Source organism: Carassius auratus, chromosome 45, assembly GCF_003368295.1.
Source record: "Carassius auratus strain Wakin chromosome 45, ASM336829v1, whole genome shotgun sequence".
Lineage (NCBI taxonomy): Eukaryota > Metazoa > Chordata > Actinopteri > Cypriniformes > Cyprinidae > Carassius > Carassius auratus.
The window spans coordinates 9,079,383-9,097,091 of record NC_039287.1 but is presented as its reverse complement, the minus strand read 5'-3'; the positions used below and the strand labels follow the sequence as shown (position 1 = coordinate 9,097,091).

General features: G+C 37.4%; 2 protein-coding genes across 2 annotated transcripts; both read right to left on the bottom strand.

Moving 5' to 3' along the window:
• Positions 1-1,837: 1,837 nt before the first annotated feature.
• Positions 1,838-4,473, bottom strand: LOC113063185 (forkhead box protein F2-like). Its single transcript, XM_026233408.1, has 2 exons — positions 3,165-4,473; positions 1,838-2,329 (listed from the first exon to the last, which is right to left on the bottom strand). Exons 1-2 carry the CDS (start codon positions 4,114-4,116, stop codon positions 2,163-2,165), a joined length of 1,119 nt encoding a protein of 372 aa, XP_026089193.1. The 5' UTR covers positions 4,117-4,473; the 3' UTR covers positions 1,838-2,162.
• A 5,353-nt stretch (positions 4,474-9,826) lies between these two features.
• On the bottom strand, positions 9,827-11,330 carry LOC113063188 (forkhead box protein Q1-like). Its single transcript, XM_026233414.1, has one exon. The coding sequence runs from the start codon at positions 11,140-11,142 to the stop codon at positions 10,213-10,215; it is 930 nt and encodes a 309-aa protein (XP_026089199.1). The 5' UTR covers positions 11,143-11,330; the 3' UTR covers positions 9,827-10,212.
• Positions 11,331-17,709: the final 6,379 nt, after the last annotated feature.

Below are 17,709 nucleotides of genomic sequence, written 5' to 3'. Positions count from 1 at the left end.
ACTGTAGTCTGATTAGAGTATCTGGGCCACCCTCTGTGCACGGCCCTGAAGGAGAGCATTAAACTCTGAGATAAAAAAAAGAATTTAACATCCATTTGATTCGGAAGTTTTTCCCATTTGATCTTGCATGATATTGTTGTTCTAAGTGGCACCTGAATGTGCTGTCTCTGTCAGTATCTTTTTCATATGTATTGAAAACCTCTTGTGATTCTTTGTTTTATATAGTTTCCGAACTCTGTTTGTATTGTAATTTCCAGGTGATTTTACTGGTCCAAAATAAATCCCTCCATCATGTTTTAATAATAAGGCTTTGTATTTTTTGGTAGATAACTGTTTTCAAGACGGGTGCGTTTGATGCAGATAGGCTGTAGCTGTAAATGCCTCTTTCACAGGCGTCGCGTGAAGATGCATTGATTGACCGATAGATGGCGGGAGATGACCGTCTAAAAGCTTCGACTGCCTGCGCCACCAAAAATCACGCTTATAGTTTCTAAAATAAGATTACTTTTTTGTTTTGTTTTTATGCTTACCGTGATACACGTGTCCTTTTGCTTTTGAAAAAAAAAACTGAATCTGTTTGGTTTGTCTTTCGTTATCCATTTGAATGGGTCAAGTTCCTCATAGGGCACTGCTACTAAATTAAGTAAACGAAGTAGAAAGAGTAAACTGATTTAAATTATATTATAATTTTAAGAGTTAAAATAATATAAAACCTGTAATTTAGAATATTGGCCTAACTGTCGATTAATATATATATATATATATATATATATATATATATATATATATATATATATATATATTTTATGATTATATTTAATTATAAAAGTTTTATTGGCTAAATGTAAACTCTCTGTTTCCAATTGTAGAATAGGCCTATAGAATTAAATATTTTACTTCCTTTTACATTACGTAGCAGTATTTAATTGTATTTTTTCCTGCGCATTTGCATCCTTTTTTACAACTTACACGAGAAAGACCGAGGCTAGTCGTAACACCTTTTACGCCGGTGAATATTTCACAGGACAAAATATTTATTATCATTTTAAATGTCAGTTTCTGTAAAGGTAAGTTTCGACAACAATATTGTTATTGAAAATTTCCATAATATAGGCATATGTTGACTTTTAGACTGAGAGCATGTTGTCACTAAATGGGGAGTTAGCCTCTATGGATGTTTTGAAATTATGAAACACAAAACAATTAATGAAACTGAAAAAATGTATGTCTGAAAGTTATATTAATAAATAATAGTAATGTTGTGATTAAAACTGTGACAATTTGCAGCAACCTGACGAGTGAAAAAATATCTCCAAACCCCGGTTTTATGTTATCATTCTTTTTTTAAAACCGGGGTTTAAAATATATATATGTATATATATATATATATATATATATATATATATATATATATATATATATATATATATATATATATACACACACACACACACACACACACACACACACACACACACACACACACACACCGGCTTGTTTATATTGTTCACTTGTTTACACAACGTTACACACATATGATGTAGGAATTAAAGTTTTGAAGGCAGAATTCACACAAATTATTTAAATTAAATTATGTGTTTGTAATCAACATAAAAAAACCGATGGGGAAAAACACATTTGGACAGTTGACTCAAAAGATAGATAGATAGATAGATAGATAGATAGATAGATAGATAGATAGATAGATAGATAGATAGATAGAAAGATAGATAGATAGATAGATAGATAGATAGATAGATAGATAGATAGATAGATAGATAGATAGATAGATAGATAGATAGGGTTTAGGCCTATCGGTCAGGGGAAAACACACTACTTTCCTTGAAATGTTTTATTGCTAGCTTCCATATCACATTGCACTGTACAGATTAAGTGAAATATACTTATATGTGTTAAATTCAAACTCTATAGAAATATAACCAGCAGGCATAAAATGGCCAGTCCATGACTTCATGAGTTTGACTGTTTCATTTGCGCTTGGATCGGTGAGGTCAAATCATGTCGCCAGATGCTTTACGCTGGTTTTCAAAAATACATTTCCAAAAATGTAGTGAGTGAACAATTATTAATCCTTCATGAACTGTCTTTACCTCACAGTTATCCGAGGGCTTATCTGTGCAACATGCTCCGCTACAAGCGGACTACATCACGCAAGGTTTGACGTCTTGATGCATACTCTGATGGTGGTGATGGTGATGATAATATCCACCAGCAGACGGATGGAAAGAGGTAATTCCGTTCAAATTCAACATGAAGTCCTTCCGTTCTCCGACTGGGGAAGAATGCGTCTGATAGCGCGATATACCCACTGGAGACAGATAAATGCACTGAGATAAATATACACATGTTGACCAGTACGAAAAAAAAGTAGTTTATTTTGTTTTTAATTACCAGCTCAAGGGTATACATTTTTACCCCATGCAAGCTTTTAGGCCCACGCTTGAGAGTAAAATTAAATGTTTTGCAACAAAACCATTTTTTTAACATTTTATTTGTAAGCATACAAATTATGTTTTCAACAATATTAAATAAAAATTATATATTTTTCGATTGTACTGTTTTTTATTTCCTTAATTGCTTATGAGTTTCATACATTTTTCTTAAAAAGAAATTACGTTTAGATAAAAATAATAATTCTTAACCCCTATCAAAATGGTAATTATTATTGTTGTTGTTATTATTATTATTATTATTATTATTATTATTATACCATATTATAAAAGCATTTTGTTGTTTTGTACCCAAACTGTTCGAACAAAACAAAACAAAACAAAACAAAACAAAAAACCGTGGTCGACGCTACATTAAAAAAATCCTCCCAAATGAAACAGATTTCAACACTTTAGAGCCATGCGCACAAACCTTAAGATGAATTTAACACCTATCAATTAAAAACGTTTTGTAGTTTATAGTCATTTTAAACCTTATACGTTGAACTTTTGGCATTCGGAGAGCTCTTTATTTTAAATATTTTTATCGTGCTTTAGAATTTCATAATAGTTTTGACACTGCGCATAATTTTAGCTATAAAATAATGTAGCCTATTACAGAAATATTTTCCAACGTAATAACACATATTTCAAAGCAAATATAATGGCATCTAAATGTCTCAGAGATCATATGTAGCCTGCGTTATTTGTTACCTGACATGTCTGTGTTGTCTCTCGCGCTTTGCTGTATGTAACCCTGTTCCAGAGAGTAGGTGAAGATGCCGGGATGCTGCCCTGTGGACGGCGAGTTGCTCGAGACTGCATTCGGCTGTTTAAGGTATGGAGAATTTGAAGAAGCCCATAGAGCTGTTCCTTCTGAATACGGAGAGTGACCCTCAAACGCGCCTGCTATTGCAGGGGCAGACGGGACTGGGCTGGTGTTGCTCTCCGCGCCATAGTCTCCGTTCCCGGGCACTGGACAGCTAGCCATATAACCATGTCTGGAGCTGGGGGATATGTGACCATGGTGTCCACTGCTTATTGACTCATAACCATTACCAGACATGTCCAGGTTATAGCCAGTGCTGTGGCACGCAAGTGCGCCGGTGGGAGGTTGGTAATCAAAGCTCTGGGGTAAAATGGCGGAACCGAACCCGAGGCCGTTCATCATTCTGTACATCGGTTTCATGGCCTGACATTTTCTCCTGAATCCTCGTGGTCTTCGCCGAAATGACCCTTCCTCAAACATAAACTCACTGGTGGGGTCTATGGTCCAGTAATGTCCTTTACCCGGCCGCCCAAGTCCTTTAGGTAGTTTAATGAAGCACTCGTTCAGAGACAAGTTGTGCCGAACAGAGTTCTTCCAGCCCTGGTAAGAGCCTCGGAAAAAAGCGAAGCGTGTTTGTAAGAACTGGTAAATCTCACTAAGTGTGAGTCGCTTTGTCGGTGCGCTCTGAATTGCCATCACAATGAGTGCAATGTAAGAGTAGGGCGGCTTCTCCGGGCGTCGCAGTCCTGAGTTAGTCTTTTTAGTCTTGGACACTGCGCCATGGTCCTCCGGGCTACCTGTAGAGTTTACCAGTCCTGGATGCAGCGCGGTGGACGCTGGACTGGTCCTCATCGGGGGCGTCGACTGCGGGGGTCCGTGGGAGCTCTCAGTCGTCATCTGTCCCGCGCTGACGTACGAACACAGCTGGTAAGAGAGACGTTGACGTTGACAGAAGAAAATGGTTAAGCAAAACCCCAAAGATTTCTAACTTAACCAAGCATCCTATGTAAACTGAACGGTCTTCTTTTTCAGGCTTTAACGTTATGACCAATATCCTGCTTTATGAAAGAGAAAATATCCAAGCAATATGCCTATTCGTAGTCGTTATCAGCGTTTCGAAACGGTTATTTTTCTGCCACGAGCTCAGTCCTGATCCTGGCGGCTTTAGTCCCTTTTTGAGGAAGAAATGGAAACACTGAGTTCGTGTAGCGCCTCAACTAAACAAAACTCGACAGCCAATCATTCAATAACTCTCTCCGGGCTTTCTCTGCTCTAATTGCTCCTCCTTTTCCGCCTCACCCACCCCCTCCAACCCCTAGACCTCCACAAACTCAACTCTGTCACTCTTTCCAGAACCTCATGCACGCTGTCCACCAAAATCAACTGACCCCCAATCTATCGCTATATGCGACCACAAACATCGCGTCTCTCATCATTATCATCATCTTTTTGGCTTAAGTTTGCTTATTCTTTTATCTATAAAATATGATTTGGCCGTTTCTGCTGAGTGAGTCAGTCAGCGTTGCACGTTTTATGAGGATAAAGGTAGGCTATAGCCTAACAGAATTATGATTTTGAATAAATATTATCTCCTTTTATCGAGTGAGCTGAAGGCTAATCTTGTTTACTTTGTGAAATTCGCATGTGCAACTGGAATCCTAATCAAATGGGTTCATCTAGCTTAATGGACTTGGAGGGCTGTCAATATGAACAAACACTCAGTGAGCGTGAGAGGCCTTAACAAACCTAGCTGGACTAAAATAAATAAACCATCCCATAAAATGAGTGAGACAGTGATCAGCGAGAGACAGACATAGACAGGGGAGAGAGAGGAATGACTCTGGCTGGAGTGGAAGCAGGCTGTCTCCGTCGAGAGGTTTGGATACCACACACAGCGCTCCAGTATCAGCTTACGGGCCCGGGGCTACAGCATATCCCCCAAGTACAGAGTTCATTAGCAAAAGAAAAAGCCAATTAGCCATTTGGACGTCGACAGCTTCCGCCATAAGAAGAGTCAAAGCAGTCTTCATAGACCAGTATAAATATAAATTTATTTATACAGACGTGAAACATATAGGCCCATTTCCTTACATTTGTTAAATGTTTAAACATAAAGGTAGGCCTATCTTTTTAGTCTAATTCGAATTGTTTATGCGCGTAAATCGATTGTCACTGCTTTTTAAAAAATGTTATAAAGTTAAAAGCAACATAAAACAGAAAGTTGCATTGCTTCTTACTGTCAACGATAGATATAAGGCATTGATGTTTGCCTACAAAACCGCACTGGCTCTGAACCCCTTTAACTAAATTCATTACTTCAGACTTATGTGCCCTTTAGAAGTTTGCGTTCTGCAATTAAACATCGCTTGATTGTACCAAGCACAAAGTCACTTTCAGGGACTTTTAAATTAAATGTTCCCTCCTGGTGGAATGACCTCAGTATGAGCAGCTGACTCCTTAGCCATCTTAAGAATCGGCTTAAAATACATCTCTTCCATCTTTAATTTGACCCTCTAACTAAAAGAACTCGAATACTAGCTATCTATATATCTATCTATCTGTACCAATTTTTATATCTACCACAATTTTTGTCATTTAATTTTGAATCAGTAAAATTACAATTGTCAAGTAATCTACCCAGCTCTGCATATATAGCCTACATATATACAAACATATATATATATTTATACATACACACACACACACACACATATAGGCTACGCCATAGGCTTTAAGCTATAGCTGTTTTGGCAAAAGAATAAAAAAAAGAGGGAAACAAATGCATCTTTTATTTTACTGTCGGACTTTGTACATTAGAGTCGATCAGCAGAATATTTCGAAGAGTGAGATCCGCCTCTGCACTATTATTAGTATAATTATTAAATTAATAGTAGGCCTATACTTGTTTACGGTTTAATGGTAGCTATTATAAACAGCATTGTATTTAGGCAATAGCTAGACAACAAATTACAGCATTATGGGTCCTGGGGGCCTTTTATTATTTTTTAACTATTTATTATTATTATTTATTTATTTTATTTCATTTTTTACATAAATGGCACGGGATATCTCTCGCGCTCTTTTTACCCCTTCCTTTTTAATCGCCATGTTTTTAACAAAGCGAATTCCGCGAGGATGTGGATAAAAACATGTTCCCGCGCTATATAAGCAGTATTTCGCCGGGTTTCCCCCGCCCGCTGAGCGCCTGACCCCCGCCGAGTCCCGGATACCGCGGCTGCACTAGAGGAAACCGAGCTCTTCGCGAGACTTTGAACACAGACGATCGCTATGAGTGTTTGTGCGTAAGAAAGCGTCGCGCTCCCTTACGCACACACACTCAATGATCTGTTTTCATTCCAGACCTCATTGAGCTACTGTAAACAAAATGTAGACCTATGACTTTATTCATTGTCAAACTCATACGCATCAAAGGCTCCAGTCAAACCTTGGTCTGAGATCATTTTTTTGCCTGATGTGAAGTGTAATAAAATATAATTTAAAGAAAGTACACTTAAAGCTGATACAGACACAATAAACATAAATATTTTAGTGTACTTTAAATTGTTAGAGAAAGAGGGCGCTAACAATTTAAAAGATTTTGAAAGACAAAATAAAGCCAGTGATAATATTAATAGACAAATTTTTAGAGCTTATAACGGTGTATCAATCAATCAATCAATTTGACGCAATGTATTTTGTTTAAATCACTATATAAATAAAGGTGTAGCAATTATATTTTATCCGTTGATGCTTTATGTTTCATGTATTTATAATTATTGTAACCTATAGTTAGCATGTTCAGACATATTGCTCTTTGGAAGAATGACAGGCCTATTATTTAAGCCTTTAGCTTTTCACACTGAAAAAAATCAACCCACGAAATTTGTAAACTTATTTGAAGCTCGCTGTTTTTTGGTGTTAAATCGATGTATACAAAATGCTTGTTTAAAAGCAAATTTTACTGTACGTTAATTTCGTTTCGATGTCAGTGCTTGCACTGGAAATTAGTGACACCAGAATAAAAGTAGCCTATTTTACTTGGTTAATATCAATATTTCGTTTCGTATATAGTCCTGTGTAGGCTAATTATTTTGGTTTAAAAATTGCTGTTTTAGTTTTTCCTCTAGATAACCCCTTTACTGGCCTATGTTTATTTAACGTGGTTTCCAGATAAGTATATTTATAGCCAATACGAATGAGCGCTTCTTTGCATCTGAAGTGATCCTGAGTGACAGACTTGAATTATCAGCTATAACGGTTCTTGTACCTACATACAGGTGTGCTATTCCGCGAGTTCACCTGCAGGTTGCAGCATCGCACTTTAATGGCAAGCATTTTAAAAAAGAAAGCATTAAAAGGTTTAAAGCCAGACAATGCATTATTTGGTGTTTTTACGTGCCATAACCACAGAAGTAACCTACATAAAAATGTGAGCTGTATTGGCCTATAACTATTATAGTGCAATAACGTGCGACATCCACAAGTGCATCAAATTCTCTCAACTTTTATCACTTTCTATTTTTGCCGATTGTGGATTTGCTTTGGTGCTTTGTTCAACAAAACATTATCTTAGTTAGTTAGTTAGCTAGTTAAATAAATCGTTCGTTCATTCATTCATTCATTCACTAACTATAGGGGGTAGGCTAAAAATACCATATGAGTGTAGCAAGACAAGTCCTCGGACCATTGGTCTTCTCTTAATTAGGCTCGTTCCCTGCCCTGAAAATTAGAGAGCTGTCAGCCCAAAGAGATGGTGTGACTAAAGACTAAAATCGAGAAGAACACGATGGTCCTACTTCAGTACCGCGGACAGCGCAAAATATGTTCGTGTTTGAGACAAAGTAAATAAATAGCATTATTGTCATTATACAAAAATAAAAATACCCACAATTTACAAAATAAAATGTATATTAATAAGAAATGTAAAAACCATTTAGATATCGTTATATTCTGTTTAATGATTCATATTTTGCCACGGTTATCCAAGTGGTTGTCCTTTTGTCGTGGACTCCAGCCAGGTGTGAGATTGCTGGAGTTTAACCGAACATGTGTGGTTTATGTATTTGTGTAATTTCAAGTGGATATCAATTCATCTGCTAACATTGTAGATATATTTGCCGATTAATTAATTTCTGTCAACGGTCAGATAGATAGATGGATAGATAGATAGATAGATAGATAGATAGATAGATAGATAGATAGATAGATAGATAGATAGATAGATAGATATGGATGTAAAAGAGTAGTTTTTATTTTGAGAGACAACTTTAGTCTGTTGTTGACATATTTAAGGTTTGTTACTAAGTGTAACTAACCCATGACGTCAAGCTAGCATTTCCGGTGCATTTCCTTTGTTTTGATCACCCTGTAAAGGTAGGCCTATAGTATTATATTCAATTTATAATACAACAACAATAACAACATAAGTCAATGAATGAATAAATAAATAAACAGTTATTAACGATAGCCTATTAATTTATTATATTGTAGACTATTAGCGATATTAATGAATGATAAACATAACGTAATGTAAATATGAACTGAAATATATAAATATTTCTGGATAAACTGGACATAGGCTAGTTTTTTTTTTTGTTTGTTTTTATGAATTTGACTGCTTCATAAGACTGAGCTGACGAGATTGCTAGGAAGTGTCGTTTCCATTAATTCCAACTTTGACAACATTCGACTTTTATTCTATGAGTGCCATTGAGAATAGATCAGTGAGTGCATGCGTTGCTTCAGCTTCAGTGACTCATGCAGTTGAATTGTCTGCATCATTTGAAGAGAAACTGTTTAGGATTCTAAAACGTGGTCTGTTGATACGTAAATGGAAAATGTAATTTTCTTTTTTTCTTTTCTTTTTTTTTCTTTTTAAGTAAAATATAAAAAATTTAAAGGAATTTGAACAGGTAGCCGAATTAACAGTGCGTCAATCTCCAAGACATGGTGTTAAATAAACATTTTTGTGAGTCAGTAATAAAGGAATGCATAATGATAATAATTAGACTATGTTTTGTCTGTAGCCTGAACTGTGGTGTGATATTTATCCTAACGGAAAATACTCGAGTGTCGTACGGTTGCCATGGTTACCATCTCCGGCGACTGCGATTTCTGTTCGCTGTTATATTTGTGACCCTGGCTGTGAAAACCCAGCTAAAATCATCTTTCTTTTTCTAAATAAATTAATACTTCATAAGGTAAAGAACATTCTGTGAAAATGTAATCTTAATGTCTTTAATATCGACTGAGTGAGGCCATGTCAAAGACTGAAATCATAGTGAAATTAATGGTTGGAATAACATTTTTATTCTTGTTATCTCATAGCCTATTTAGATTTTGAGATTTTAGCCTGGATTTCACCGACAGGTCACATTTGTCATTTGGTTAGGGCTACTATGTATTTTTGTTACTGTTTAATGCTTAGAAATTGTAAATCAGTCAACATTTTCAGTGTTTGTGTATTTGGCAACACAGATATCAGCTAGAGTCCAAGTCAGAATCATTGCAAGTAAAACATAGTGAAGAAAATATGAATCTAGTGACAAATCTAACGGTGGTCCAAGTGGCACTTAGAATAATGAACGAGAAATGTTATTATCTCATATATTTTATTTTATTAACGAAAGTACAACTGCATATGTTGTTCAACTGACTGAGCACAGCTCTAAACAAACCATCATATTTACACAGACATAACCCAATACAAGACTACATCACATTATGTCCATAATTACTGGCATGGTTATGCCACCGTTTTCAAGAAATGAAAATGGAAAACACTGTACATTGGCGCGCACTGATTAGTCTAAGAAGACATCTGAACAGCAAACATGCAGGACTGCAGTATAAGAATTGTGCATGGGTTAACCACACATAACCCTTAAACACACCACTTGACAGAAGAAAGTGCACATAACTGGTGTGTCAAACACCAACGAAATTGCGTTTAAGCCTGTGAATGTCTGCAAACTGGCTTGATCACTTTTCATTTCATGACAGCAGAGAGTCTATTCTGAAGGGATGATATTCAGTCTCTTGTACAGTAATGTGGGAATGTGCCAAACCCGGAAGGGAATTCGGTATGTCCGGAATTCGATTGATGCTAGTAATGTCCGCCGTGTTACACCTGTAGATTGGAAAGGCATTCGACACCTCAGGACTGACCTGGAATCCGTTCAGCGGCGCCTGAGCCACGGCGGACGGCGGATAGCCCATGACTACAGGCAGAAAGTGCGGAGCCGCTGACAACATTAGCCTGGTACCAAAACACGTGTCCTCTGTGCTTTGCTCCCTCCTTATAAACGGTTTGCTGAGGATGCTGTCTATGGTGAAAGAACTGGAAAACCTTGACTTTTCATCGCGCGCTGGGATCCGGCTTTCATCCGCAGGCGCGCGCTCTTGAGATTGAGAAGTGCTCAGGATCTTCTTACTGATGCGCTTCCTCCTCCTGCGAAAAACCCCGTCTGCGAAAGTGTATTCACTTTGTGGGTTCAACATCCAGTAGTTGTCTTTTCCCCACGGACGCGAGGGATCTCGCAGCACTTTTAAAAAGCAGTCGTTCAATGACAAGTTATGCCGTACGGAGTTGCGCCACCCCGTGTAGCTGCCCCGAAAAAACGTGAATTTTTTCATTAAGTACTCGTTTATTTCAGCAAGTGTGAGGCGGCCGGTGTTGGAATCGCGTATGGCCATAGCAATGAGCGCGATGTAGGAGTATGGTGGTTTGGGTCTACGCGTATAGGGTTTCGCCTTCCTGTCCGATACGGAGATACTTGGTCCTGGGCTGTTGGCTGAACAGTCTCCATCCGAGCCCAATTCCTCCTCCGTGGACAGCGGTGAAGCCATGTTCTCATCCATGTCATTGCACAGGTCCAGTGGCTTGCCCGCAAGGCGACTCGCAGAGAAAACCTCCAACTTCATTGTAAGGCGCCTCTGTCACTTCAAACTGAGTAGCTTTTATAAAAAGACTACTTGTTTTGATCAACGATTTTGGGAGTGCTCAGTCTTAGTTTATGTTAAGTTCTATTAAAGAAACAAGAATGATCACTTCCTATTGGTTGGAAAGTCCTCATGGGAGAACGGACAGCATCGGCGGGCGTTAATATAATCGCTCGGCGAGGACGGCCCACGAGGGCGGGGCTTAGTGGCTAGACCTATCAATCACAGACGCATTCACGCGAGTTAGGTTTAGAGATGCTCACCTGTCCCCGTAATTGTACGGATTGTGTGTGAGTGGTTTGGAGTCGTAAGGACCGATTGAATTCTGTTTATTTTGAAGTGTTATACGTATGTAATAAGTATTGTTGTGCTTTAAATTGAATAATGTCAACAGGTTTGTGTGAGGTTAAAATTCAAGTGGGTCCTTGTAGCCAACATCATGAACATGTAAATGAAAAGTCATAAAAACTATTGCATGTTTGAATCTCTAAAATAATGTGAAACCATTGTGTGTGTGTACATTTATGGTCAAATTTGAGGAGATGTGTCATCAAAAATGATTTGTATTTGAAGGTTCTCAGTTAATGATATATTTGTATGTGACATTTAAATAACTCAACGTTAATCTAAGATAGAAATCACCTATATTTTGAGCACCATTCAATGTATCAAAAATGTTTCTAGTTCATTAGTATAAAACAGAAGATGTCTGTATATAAAAAAAAAAATCCTCAGCATGATAGAAAAATAAATGTGAATGAACACGTTTGGCTGTACTTGTGAGAGACATTTTTTAAAACGCTCTCACAAATAGTGAAAGATGTTGATGGCAACATCTTGATTTATCATGGGCTTTGATTATATCATCAGAAAAATGTATATGTCTTTAATGTATATGAGAAGCAGTTGTCGCTATAGTGGATTTCCCCATTCTGTTCATTGTATACAGACTTAAATATAATGCTTGACAAAGAGAATATCCCTGCTAATTCATTTGGACTGTGTAATTGGGCAGGTGAACTCGCAACGGTATGTGGAATGTGACACCTGATTCTGACGCACCCAATACCTGACATCAACTTGTCACTCACGATCACCCTTTTTTTAAACTGAGTTTACATGTTTAATGAAACATTTGCTTATGGCAGTTGCTGACTTTTGAAAGAATGGGGAAGTTTACTGCATTTATGATGAACTTGGATGTGGGCCATATACCTAAAACGGTAAGAACAGGGATGAGAAACACCACAGAGATCACAAACAGGTCAAAGAGTAGATGAAGAAAAAAAAAATAGATAACTCCTATCTTAAAAAATCCAGATTAGCAATTCTATTTTATTCTCTCCGCAGAGGTGAAGGCACAGTGAAAGGTCATGAAGTTTCATAAGTTCCTAACGTGCCCTAAGGTGAGTGATAATCATTTAACTGTCTTTTGAACCACACCTACATAAAGCCTTTGGGATATTTTTTCTTTGAGTGAATCCAAACATTCTCTTGTGCACCGATGGTGTGTGTAATTTTCTGGGTTCATGGGGCAGGCAAGCAAGCCTGTGCAACTTGTGGTGTGTGCCTATAAACACACGCACACAAATACACATACATACACAAATGATTATATAGTCTTCCATGGAGACCGTCTGAGCATGTGTTACTGTTGGGTTCTCGGTAACCATAACTTAAATTTCCACAACAAATAATATATTTTGAAGAATATGGGAGTTCAAAACAACATTGGACCCAACTGACTTTACATATTCATCTGCACAATAAAATATCCATACATTACACTGCTAAACTTATCCATGCATTGAAAAGATTACAGACCACCATTGTTGCAGGCCTGGTGTTGTCATATGTAAACCATACTTTTGTAAAATCATCCATTTTAAAACTTAAAGGTCTTACTAAATCCACTCACATAAACCACACAAGAAACACAGATCTGCTCCATTTTCAAACAACGAGACCTTTTACTTTGTTGAATTGTCTTAAATAATAAATTATGTCCTGATGTATGATGCTGGCCACATTTTATAAAGAGACCAAAAATTGGAATATCCCTGGATACATTCAAAAACCTTGACTGCTTCAACAATCTGAACTCAAATAAATATGAATTTAGCAGTTTGGCACTGTGTGCGGCTCCAAACCGCTGCAGTCAGATAGAGTTTCGGCCCTGTGCTTACTCATTTCCCTTACCATTCCAAGACAAAATGATTTCCAGCAGGCTGAACACTTGAGCAGGCCTAAAACTGACATTTAAAGGGCATGTCAACCAAGCTTTCTCCTTTTTAGAAGTGTAACCGAACACTAATAGAAAGAGACCATATTAAATGGTTGGCAGTTTGATTCGGGGGCCTGCAAAAGTCACCACCGCTCTCTCTTTGTGACAGCTGAAATGATCGTTCTCCTCATGTTTAGCCCCAGCGGCCATCTGATAACTTTAAGTTCAGGCCTTCTGTTTCCGATGCAGTGTGTGTGTGCACAGGTGTGCATGTGGTTTATCTTTTTTTTTAAATGCAGGTGTCATGATCTTTTTCTCTACACAAGAAGTTCAAAGTCATCTATTCATCATCTGTCTAGTGTTCAGATAGGATCCAGCACTTGATCAACATGGTGCTTATCTTGTTAGCTTTACATACCAACAAAGCCATCAAGTATTTCAAGAATTTGCTTGGGCGTCTGGGTTTTATTTAGCAAACAAAACATTTTGATGTTAAAATGAAATAGATAAAAAAAATTTTTTTAGAGACATTTAGAGATTTATAAAATTTTTCGATTTTGAATTTAATATAACTTTTATTGAATTTAATTGTGTATCTCAGGGCTTCTCTTTTTATAATACCTTTACTAAAGTTAAACTTTTATAGTTTAATAACACTCTTAAACGTAATGTAGCATATAAATATACATTTTTTTAAACTGCACATTATAATGATGCAATGCCTAAATTCACTTTAAATATAATTGATTTTAATGTATTATTTTAAAATGTATTTACACAAAATAGTATAGAATTCAATTACTGGCCATTTATTGGTTATGGATTTGTTAGTGTTTAAGTTAAGATTTGGTTATTTAGCTGTTTCCAAAGTGCCATACAGCATATTTACCACTTACATTACTGTTGATAAACAAGATTGAGTGCCTACAAGGTCAGAGAGTTCACAAAGGTCATGTCAGTGTTTGACACCACTCTCCAGCTGATAAATGGTCACTTTTATAGTTTGGATTACCAGCCCAGATCTCTATCCACCACCAGATGCTATGATTACTATAACATTTTAGCTTTGGCACATAAAATGATTGTGAGATGTTAGCGCACCGCTGAGCTAACAGCCGAGAGAAATGATACAGCAGCCGAGTCTACGCTCTCATTATCACAGAGGCTTTGGCTCGTATAGCAGCACCGGTGTTTCTGTGTGTGTGAAAAGTATTTCATATTTGATTACATCCCAAAGACACAATTTTACAGAGCTATCGTGAGAAAACACGCACCTGTTTTATGCTTTGCTTGGTTCATCCTATACTCTGGAACGAGCGTTTCCCTCTCTTTTTCTCTTAATGAATCCTTTAAAATTTCTCCTTCCTCCCACTTAGGTTTGTTTTTGTTATCTTTGTTCCAAGTGTGCAATTGGATACAATGAGCAGTTGAGTGTTTGTCGTTGAGTGGATGTGTGTTTACATCTGCAAGTGCGAAAAGCATTTTATCACTATGAAGTGTGAAACCTAACTCTGTTGTGAAGTGTGTTGTTAACTCTTTGCGTGGCAGCAAAATGTATAACGTTTAGTAAACTGTGTGTGTGTGTATTTGGCGTGACAAAGTTGCAGTGATTGCAGGTGCATGGTGTCATGTTAGAAGCTGGTCTCTGGATGTGGTTTTGAGTCTCTGACAATAAAACACAGACGGTTTATTTCAGTTCATGAGTGAAGTGAGAAGGCATAAAGCAGTTTATTTTCAGAGCTTAAAGGAGCTTGAAAGTCTGTAAAGGATTGAAGTGAATATTTGATTTAAACAATTTGGGGTTTTGTCCCTGCAGAAATGCTTTGTCATCTGAGCTGGTACGAGGTGGTTACTCCTCACCTGTTTAAATATATTCATTAGAATATATGATATATACAAACATTATATATATATATATATTATATATATATATAAAATGTCCTGAACAGTCCTGACGGGGTCTGATTTCTCACTTGTGTGTAATGAGCTTTGCATGTGAGTGCACATTAATGTTAGAGGAATCTGAAACATGTAAACTCTGCTGAGAGTAGCCTTGTGTTTAACAGCGAAACGTCTGCCCTCATTGTCTGCTCACTGTTTATGTGTGTGTGTGTGTGTGTGTGTGTGTGTGCGTGTGTGTCCTTTCTTTGCACTTTTTAAAACTCACAGACGCTCATGGAGGGCTTTCACCTGAGGTGATGTTACCTTGCCAAACCAGTAAAAGAAAAATAAACAAATATACAGAGGTAGGCAAGCACTGTTATTACACCGAGGTTATTCAGAGGTGATGTGTATGTGCGTGAGAGTTAACAAAAAATCTGTTAATGTCTTTGCGGTTATACATCAGCAAGGCTAAGAGGACTGAACCAAAGCGTTGTGGGTCTAAATCCACTAGTTTGTGTATCAAGGCAGGGGATGACAAGTTTAGGATATAGAAGAGAACATCATGTTTCAACAATCTATGTCGCATGCTGATTTAGTTCTTTATCGCTGCTCCTCACATGCTACGGCAGCTCTGCTCACATGCAGCCCGGAGAAAACATTACAAAAGGTATTTTCTTTAAAAAAATAAAATCTGATATGGATTATCTGATATGAGTTGCACTCTATGCCATGTGCTGACAGCTTTAACTGCACTCTATGCTGTGCAGGAGGCATTTTTAAGAGAAATGTAAGCAACAAGCTCCCCCCACCCTCCACCCTTATGGTCTGCTGGTGGAACTGTGTTTACCTGGCGAGCGAAGCCGTTCTGCTGTCTTTGTCTAAACTTGAAAGGGGATCCAAACACTCACTCGCCCTCCTCACGCACTGTGCTTCGCACGACACACCCCGCCCTCACTTTACTGCTGCCGTGATTTACTGTAAAAGAAATTAGAGTGTGTGTTTGATATTCATATTTTGTTCTATAGTTTAAATCTGTTTTGGAGCACAGCTGTGCATAATTTACTTAAGTGGTACAAAATAATCTGTGCTGAAATGATAAACTGTCCTTATTGTGATAAAAATCACACTAATCAACTTTTTCTCTAAAACACATGAACATTTTCTTTCAATAGTAATTTTTTTTTCACAAATACAATAGTAGTCAATGGAATCCACTGTTGTTTTGGAATTCACTGACTTTCTAAAAAAGTTCTGAATATTTTCTAAAAAGTTCAAAATATCATCTTTTATGTTTTACAGAATAAAGTCAAATAAAATAAGAGTGACATGAAGGTGAGTAAATGATATATATAAATTGTTTTTTTTTAAACTCTTCTTTTAACTACACTCAATCAAGTAATGTTCAATGGAGAAATTGACTGAGTGGCAGATGCTATTGTTGGTCAGTATAGCCCTGTATTGATCCAGTGTTACTCATTTATATTTGTCTAGGTTATTAATCAGGGGAAGCTACACTGGAACAAATGGATCTTCAGATGCAGATTATAAAGAGAACAGGGTGATTCAACATTGATCCATTAACACACACACACCCACGGACACATCTGTGCCTGGCTAAAAGTAATCACTGTGGAGGATAAAGTAAGCTCAAGAGTAATACTTTTTATTAATAATGTTTTCAATAGCTTTTGTGTACACTTTACTTTTGTCTAAAGTACAAGTTCTACCAGAAGTGTTTTAAGAACTATAAAGTGCTTTAAGGACCACATTGTTTTTCTAAATGTGAAGAACATTCTAATAATAATCTATAAAGAACATTTTGTAGAACAGAAAGGTTCTAGGGATATCAAAGGTTCTCCATGGAACCATAGATGACAATAAAGAACCATTGTTTTAGTGTAGTCCTGCTAGTCAGGCCTACCTGAGTGGAAGGGAGGGTATATACAGCAAATCTCTGTGATGTGAAACCGAGGTGTGTTTTTTTCACACTCTTTTTTAATTTTGGGCCATTTTGCATGTGTAGGATATTGGAGTGGAGACTCGAAAGGGTGAATGAGATCATGACCCAGGCCAGACTCAAACCAGGATCCTTGTGAGCCTTGTTATGCTGTGTACAGTACAGACCAAAATTTTGGACACACCTTCTCATTCAAAGAGTTTTCTTTATTTTCATGACTATGAAAATTGTAGAGTCGCACTGAAGGCATCAAGGGCTATTTGACCAAAAAGGAGAGTGATGGGGTGCTGCGCCAGATGACCTGGCCTCCACAGTCACCGGATCTGAACCCAATCGAGATGGTTTAGGGGTGAGCTGGACCGCAGACTGAAGGCAAAAGGGCCAACCAGTGCTAAGCATCTCTCGGGGAACTCCTTCAAGACTGTTGGAAGACCATTTCAGGTGACTACCTCTTGAAGCTCGTCAAGAGAACGCCAAGAGTGTG